Source organism: Leptonotus elevatus, chromosome 7 (genome assembly GCF_054856555.1).
Source record: "Leptonotus elevatus isolate MCC_2025b chromosome 7, RoL_Lele_1.0, whole genome shotgun sequence".
Lineage (NCBI taxonomy): Eukaryota > Metazoa > Chordata > Actinopteri > Syngnathiformes > Syngnathidae > Leptonotus > Leptonotus elevatus.
In genome coordinates this window covers 24,023,631-24,032,300 of record NC_141245.1, presented here as the reverse complement: position 1 = coordinate 24,032,300, position 8,670 = coordinate 24,023,631, and the positions used below count along the sequence as shown (strand labels likewise).

At 38.8% G+C, this 8,670-nt stretch overlaps 1 protein-coding gene across 2 annotated transcripts in view; it reads right to left on the bottom strand.

Annotated features, from left to right (window-relative positions):
- Positions 1-340: 340 nt before the first annotated feature.
- LOC147171642 (cell adhesion molecule 2-like) overlaps positions 341-8,670 on the bottom strand; it is a 135,438-nt gene continuing 127,108 nt past the window's right edge. For both annotated transcript variants that reach the window (XM_086079914.1, XM_086079913.1), the window contains 2 exons: positions 3,978-4,100; positions 341-2,814 (listed from right to left, as the gene is read on the bottom strand). In XM_086079914.1, the coding sequence (XP_085936040.1) occupies positions 2,696-2,814; positions 3,978-4,100 (242 nt within the window). In that variant the 3' untranslated portion in view covers positions 341-2,695. The remainder of the gene's footprint in view (positions 2,815-3,977; positions 4,101-8,670) is intronic.

The window sequence follows — 8,670 nt, the reverse complement described above, 5'->3', positions numbered from 1 at the left end:
CAACTCCAAACCTCTACACTAAACAATCAATATTTATCTGATAGCATGACAAAAACTAAACTTGAAATATAAAATACATCGTACTCACCAGAGATGCTTATTATTATTTTTTAAATCCATCCAGTTTTGCTCCTCAGAGCAAGCTAGTCGTCATTGTGTATCCAGAGCTAGCTAATTTAGCGCTCATACATGCTAGCTGCTGAGGAAGTGGAGGAGGAAAAAATGCAAAATAAAATCTTTTTTCAGGTTGAAACAAGCCACCCAGGCAGCCACGATGTTGGTTGACCAATTCCTTACAATGTAAAATTCTTGCTTATGAATCACATGAAACACATTTTGTTTAAATTCATATTTTAATCCACACTTTTTGTTCTTTTTTTTTTTTGCTCGCTTCTGTTTTACAGTGGCATAGTTGAAAAATGAATATTCAATTTTAAGCTGAGGAAAAAAAATCTCACGCTCTCCACACACACATTTACCCCCAACCCCATAAAAAGCTAATTACTTACAGCAAATTGAAAATGTGTTTTTTTTGGTTCTTGTTTTCTTTGTTTTTCTTACAAAACGAGTTCTTTATGGCATGAAGAAGAAAGGTGAGCGCCGGTGGTAGTTTGTTTTTTTGTACAGTGATAGCTGACGTCTGATTCACCAACGGTTTTGCAGCAAACTCAAAGGCCATAACGGTGATCCTTTTGTCCATTTTGGGTGATGTCACAGAAGAAGGAAAAAAGATATTGTAAGACAAGTGCTTTCGTAATAACAGCTAGAATATCTGTATTATATGGTAAGTGTCCATCATGGTGATAAATACATACATTGTCTTTTCCCCTACTCTCCATTTACAATCCCTGTTTGAAAGATATAAAGGAGTATGAGGAGCACATGGAAAATGAGGGCGGAGGGGGCGGGGTTCGAAACAGAAGAAAAATAATTTCTCCATTTACTTTTCTGGCAATACGAATACGTACAGTATTCATTTAGTCACTTCTCCTTAGAAAAACTGCATTTTTTTTTTTGTAGATCTTAATGTATTTTGTCATGTAATATTGCAAATGAGTGGTCATAAAGTTGTTTGTTTGTATGTGATTTTTTTCTTGAAATATGACTTCCTTCTATACAGTTAACCTAAAATAAATGTAGTTTTTTTTAATACAACAAAAATGCCATTTGTAGTTTTTCATTACATTATGACCCTTTTCCTAAACACACAATATATTACACTACAAAAAAAGTGAAATTTTACTGATATTTCGATTCCATTTGCGAATCATTTTTTTTACTTGAAAAATGTGTTGAAAAAAAATTGTCATCAGTTTATCTTGTAATATTCTCATAATATTTTTGATACGTTTTTCCTTTGTAATTTTGCAAATTTTTCCGCAATCTTGTTTGCCCCCCCCCCCTTTTTTTCTGTGTGCCCCCACGTCCTCCTTTATAGAAGAAAACAGCTGTCCACAACATGTTGGGAAATGTCATGAAAATCAAGTTAGAACTATTGACTTTTCTTTACTAAAATTTAATACTTACATGTTATTTACATACCTTCTGGCCCACAAAAAAAAAAAAAGCTTATGAAACACATTAAATCACGTGTACCGTCGCTATCCAATGAAAAGCTCAGATCGGCAAATTATCCCCAAAATAAAGAACATTTTTGTTTTTGTGGATGACTTCCATAACACAGTGGTTTTTACACCAAATACTATCTAGTATCATCATCGTGACCAACATGAAATTAGTGTAGCGTACATTTATAGCTAACAACGGTGGTGAATGAGTGTCTTAATAGAAGAAAATGAAAAAAAAAATAGAAATACGATCGAAATAAATATTCAAAACCAAAAAGTCATTTAAATACAAATGTATTGAACGTAAAAGTTAAATATAACTTAACTCTACTTCAACAGTGATTCTTTCCAGTACCACTAGAGGGAGCTTGAGAATCACTGAATAAATATCCGACGTGTTTTTCATTGAACAGCGTCGATACGCGATAAAAAAAAAAAAGGTGCCAGGGATCCAAAGAATCAACAATATTCTTCACCAATATTCACGTTATAGCAAAGTATTTAACAACAATATGCACACATTGAGCATAGTTCCCCCCGCCTGGACACAAGGACCGATCAACTTTGCCAGGTTCCACTCAGAAAGTTTTCACATTGGAGGTGGTAGAGGGTGGGGGGTTGGACCCGGACTTTTTCTTCTCTGATCTTGACACGAATCCTGAGACAAGAACCAGTCGGCATCGGGTTTCCTTGCTTTTGAGCCCTCGCAAATTTGTGCTTTTTACACGTCGGCCCGGGGGCGGGGAAGGGAGAAAAAAATGGTCGCCGAGAGGAAGCGGCTTTTATCTTTTGGAGATTGTGCTTCTACATTTTGCGTTTCAGGGTCAAACTTTGGGATCTCGCTATGCGGTATTGTGAGGGGGAAAAAAAAAAAAATCCCCCCCCGGATGCTAACAAACCTGGTGAACGAAAAAAAAACAGCTTTGACTGGAGTTGACGTTATATCGCAAGAACGTGTGCGGGAGAAGGTGCCGTGTGATGGTCAAAAACAGACATGGAGGCACCTTCAACTAAAAGAGAAATCAAAGAATTGTCCGTGAATGACGTTGAAATCAAATCAAGTGACACTGAGGCAGCTTCAAATTGCATGTCCGTTGTCAAAAAAAGTAACAAAAGAACGAAGCGGCCTAAATGAAGTACTCCTTCTTCTCCTCGGCGTGCACGTGGTTCCCTTCGGCGTTGATGATGGCCGTGTCGGCGTCGGGGGCGTCCTCGGACCCTTTGGCCTCGTGCGTTAGATACGTGCCTGGCCACAAAACACAGTTCACGCGCATGTGGCGGCATTGCAAATGTGCAACGAGACCAAATGCAAAATTTTTGGGAGAAATTGCGCGGGAACGCTGAAAGCATTTGGAACGCTTATAAAGTAAATCGAAAGATTAATTACGTGAAAGTTACTAATTATTAATTGTGGATGAATGATAAATGACAAAAAAAAAAGAAGTTGAAATTGAGCTGTCTAAGTCGGATGTACGATGCGGGAATTTTTGCGTGGCAAAAAAAGTGTGGATAATAAAAAGTATGTGAAAGACAAATAATAAAGGTTAAAAGTAGGCACCAGCGTGCGTCATAACAATAATAATAATTAAAGTAGCGTCAGAGGACATGTCGTAAGTAAAGTGCAGGGCAAGGACATATTAAAAAAAAAAAACATTTGGTAATAATTTAAATCATGATTAGAACAATCATTTGTTTTTTTGGTACAAAACAAGAACATGTTTAAACATGTAAAAAATATTAACTCATTCACTACCATTGACGGCTATAGACGTCTAAAATTCATTTGAACAATTTCTATTAGTTTAACATTTTAGAGTATGAAAGCCTAGAAAAAAAATTATTGTAAATTTAGAACAGATTAATCGTTAGTTAACTAGTGAAGTCATGTCATTAATTACAATGAAAAAAATGTAATCGTCTGACGAGCCTAATTTAATTTTTTTAAATTAAAAATAAGGGCCATTTAATCATAATTAATCGCATGATAATTTTATATCTGTTCTAAATTTACAATAAAAAATTCTAGGTTTTCATTCAAAAAAATTTATTAAATGAAAAAAATGTTAAACTAATAGAAATACTTCACATGAATTTTTGACGTCTATCGTCGTCAGTGGCAGTGAATGAGTTATGACAAATACATGTCTTATAATTATGCAAGTTCCTTTTGGACCATACAAGATTTATTCAACTAGTTATTTTAAAATAAAAAAAGGTGCAAATATATAAATGTAAACAACTCAAAATCCGTATGAATAATCTTTTATTTCCTGTTTCTGCAATTGTGGAGTGTAATAATTGAAATTGTAATTGAATTTCGATGAATTGCAAGCCCTACCGTAAGCTTTCCGACATTTTGACCGTACAAAGTTTCAAAGTCTCATTCGTCAACCCTTGTACTGGGCTTACCTTTATGTCTGGCCAGGTAGCGGCCCAGGACGATGATCAAACACAAGGTGATGAAGACCACCACGGCGACCACGCCGCCGATCAGGGCGTGGTCGGGCCCGTGCTGCCCGATGGCGTTGGGGTCTGAGCCCGGGGACACAGAAAAAGAAAACAATACAAACTATGAACACATTTGACATATTCTTCAAAACCAGTCCTTTGTTGTTTAAAAACTATTTCTGCGCTCTTAGAATGCCCAAAAGTAGTGCTTCGGCGCCGTCTGAGTTTCACCTTTATGGTAGATCTCCACCAGAGGAGCAATCCGGTTGCCAAATAGTGAGCCATCCCTTTCGTGAGCAAATGAAAGCATTTACATGTACGGTGCTGGCAACGAAGCAAACAGGAAATAATAATAAGAAAATACCGATACGCTGCACAAACACCTCCTATGCCTTCCCTTTACTGTAACCCCGACGGTGCTCCCGGTCGCGGCTACCACTTGATAAAAGCAGCCGACAAATAACACCATTTTCTAGCTCACAGCTCGCTTTGTTAGCTCATCCATCATCGGCCGCACGCGCCGCGTCATGTCGGCCGAGGCGGGCTGCGGAACACGCGGAGCACGCGGAACACGCGGACACGGAATGTGATTGCCTGATGCGGGAATGTCAGTGGTGGTAAAAAAAAATAAAAATAATAATAAAAAAAAAACTCCGCGGGGAAGGCACACAGGACGAGGAAAATCAAAACAACAATTACTCGCGTGCGTGCTTTGTGTTGATTCTCTCACCTGATTGACTCACGCGGGAGCAGGTGAAGCCACGAAACAAAACAAAAAATATTGAGGCAGGATCTCCAAATGGCTCATGTGTGGATTTACGCTTAGAAAAGGGGGGAAAAACTGATGAGGAGGGAGGTGGGTCTCAATCCTGTTACCACGTCTCCTCGAGCCTCACGATCCACACATATTTTTAATAGATTTTCTCAAAAACTTCTTGGGTGGTGGCCAATTTACTTGGGTGGCCCGCCTAAGTATTAACATGGTGTGGGAAACACTGTATTAACTCATTCACTCTCAGCCATTTTCACTGAAGCAATCCCTTTCGCTCCCGGCTGTTTTATTGGATTTTGACAGATTTTGCAAGGCCCACAGAATATTCTGTTATATTGCTATAAAGACATGGAATCCACCAAAAGAAAGATTAGAGTCTCTTCTTTCATCAGGAAAAAAAAAGTAGATTTGTATCTGTTTCCGTTTTGCAGCAATTAGCATAAGAATATAGCTAAGTTTGATCATTATTGACATTCCTGTTAAAAACACTGGGGAAAAGAGCTTGTTCGCAACATGGCCCTGGTTGATCTCTTATACTCTGCTGCCACCTGCTGGCCGTTTTTGTAATAACTGCCACTGCTTCAAGCATTGTCTTCAGTTTAGAGGCTGCGTCAAAGCCTTCTGTATGCTCTAGCACAAAACAAAAATGGCGGATGGCTACGTTTAAAGTAGCACTGGTTGTATTTGAGCAATAAACATAATTACGTGCATTAAAGTAAAGCATTTAATAAATGTTTGCGTATCACATTTGGAATATTTGTTCATGTCAAAATATTGGGGTAATTTTTTCCCATTTTTAATTAACTGATTAGAAAAAGAGGAAGATGAGCGTGTGCAGTCGGTCAAAAAATGTTGAAGACGTCCTCATAACATTAAATGTGAGAATTCTGGGAAAAAAAGTGAGAATTCTGGGAAAAAAGTGAGAATCCTGCCAACCCTTTTTTTTCTCTTCACTGGCCCTCATCCTCTTCCGTAGTTATCGGCCTCTTTGACTACTAATAATAAGGATCGAAATCGGCCCTGAAAAAAAAATATTGGTCTATCTCTTATGTGGATAATTGTGCAGGTACTGTATAGGCATTTTTTTTGTTATTATCGCAGGGGTAGGCAAACTTTTCTTATTTTTATTTTATTATAACGAACCAGGAAGTAGTAGCCATTTTTTTGCCATATTTGTGGCTGCTGTTTTATTGACATTTCCCACAGCACTTGAAAGTCCCTTCCACTTCACAACTGTAGGGGGCGCCCTCAACTCCCCCCTCATCGCCGCTCGCTGCTTTTACGGCGAACCGGCGCCGCAGCCGTTCGACGCAGCCATCGCTCAAGTGTACTTAACCGCGCCGCATCTGCTGCGGTCTCGCCGACATCTCCGAGTAATTACGACACGCCGCGTTGCCTCGCTCGGCTTAATAAAGCATATTAGGGCGCGTAATGGGCGCCGGTGATGAATCGGGGCGCGGCGATGACATTTATTGCCTCTCGGGTGCTGCAAATGAGTCTTCCGGGCTGAGGCCATCCGAGGAGACGGCCGCTCGGCGCTCGGCCAGACGTGATGGAGGTCCCGAGGAACGGCTGTCAATTGCCGGGTGTCGTGTGCGGTTCCGCTCATCATCAGCGGGATTTTCTTCACAATCTTAACATGGCCGACATGATTTCTCGCCCTGAAGTGACGAGATGACTTCATTTGTATGAGTTTGATGTGTTGCCACTGTTGCTTTGAAAAAGTAACTAAAAGTTACTTTACTGATAATGTAATTATTTCAAAAGTAACTAAATTCGATTACAAGTAACTTTAGTAGTTACATTCAACAAATACAGACACCCCTGTCAAATTGACAACCAGCTTTGCTAATACTTAATTGAAGTACATTTTTAATGATGATGTTTAAAAAAAAAAAGAGGTTATTTTTAATTAATTAATTAATTTTTGATTAAACATGAAATAAAGACAATTGTATAAAAAAAAAAGTCTGGATTTCACAACATAAACAGCTACTTCTTTTTTTTAAAAATAAAAATAGGTCTGGAATTCACGTACATAAATGTTTTTTTTATGGCAGTCTGTGTTTAACTGTTAATATTGTCATGGCAAACTTAACATTTAAAATGTACTTCAGTCATAAATATAACGATGAACTCTTTTGCTCCCAAAAATGTATTTATTTATAGAGCAAACAGAAGGCTTTGATGCAGCCTCTGACCTGAAGAGGTCGCTTAAGGCAATAGTAGTTATTACAACAACAAAAAACGGCCTGCAGGTGGCAGCAGAGTATAAGAGATCAACCAGGGCCACGTTAGCTATATTCTAATGCTAATTGCTGCAAAACGCAAACAGATAGAACCATACTTTTTTTTTATCCTGATGAAATAATCTTACTTTTGGTAGGTTCCATCTTTTTATAGCAATAGAACACAATATTCTGCGGGCCTGGCAAAATCTGTCAAAATCCAGTAAAACAGCCGGGAGCGAAGGGGGTTGCTTCAGTGAAAATGGCTGGGAGTGAGTGAGTTAAATTTGGGGACCTCATTCAGTCACACAGCCTTTGTGGCTCTTTCTCTTTAAGTTTGAATGTGCTGCAATCCATATTTATCGTTTTTAAATTTAATAGACTTTCTGGTCGTTTGTTTGAAGCGAGATAACACTTTGTCAACAGAACACTGCGCAGAGTGTGAAATGTACCTCAATATGTTCTTTAGCTGAACTCAAAACAATTTGAAAACGTCAATCTCTCTCCTTCCGCCATTCTCTCAATATTGAGAAAAAATATGCAATTTGATTATTTTTCAAAATGGTTCAGGTTTTTTTTGGGGGGGGGGGGGGTAACATTTATATTTTAGCTGCATGAATATTCTGTGGTGGGTCTCGCAGCTGTTACGCCTCACGCTGATGATCTGCCACGAAACGGTGCTCAACGTATAGATTGCATTATTGAGTGGCGCCTGATGCATTTAGATGGAGAGGGGGGTGGGGGGGGGGTCATCCTGCATCGCGCGTTCGCCGAACCTGCACAACTGCGTTGTGTCAAGAGCGAGGCAAGGAAGAGTCGCTTCAGGTGGCTTTTAAAATTCAGCACGCAGTCAATATTCACACCCGAGATTTTGCACTTGATTTGATGCTGTCGATGACACGGAGTCAAGTGGAGCGCTGCAAAAAAAGAAACTAAAAAATAATTTTTGTCTGGCATCCTGAGAGTGTAAATCGTTTTCTAGGCAAGCTAACTTCCACCTTTGCTAATAAACTTAGCCAAAGCTTTTTGTGGCCTTTAAAATGCCGTACAAAGTCGATAATCACAACAAGGTTAACAACTGCAATTGTGGCCGTTGGTGACATGGTACGACGGCGTATGAGGGCCACGTATAATATATATATATTTTTTTTAGAGGGCGGGGGCAATATTCGGAGAAAAAAACTCATAAATCTGCAAGTTTATAAAGTCGCAAATTTGCCACTTTATTTGCGAGCTTTTAAAGTGGCAGATTTACGGGGAAAAAAACTTACGAGAAATACACGTAGCGTACGACTCGGTTGTTTTGTGCCAATACTCTTCAGTCGGGTTTTCAAATAAGGAGATAGTAATTGCTTTAGCAGAGATGAAATATGATGTTTGAAGCGTTGGGTACGGCCAGCGATAAAGACGATAAAGGTTCATACCCTGAGGATTAAGCATTAAAGTTAATTTATTAAAATTTATATTTACTTGTACATGTATTTTTCCAGAATTCTTATTTACACATTCATACATTTTTTTTTTTTTTTTTTGTACAAGTATCTAAGTTGATGTGTCGAATCTGCTGCTCTCCGTCATTCACTTGCATTTACCTAAAGTATGCTAGCTTCTGATTGGCTAGTGTTTAGTCAGCTGATAGGGGATCAGGAAGTGT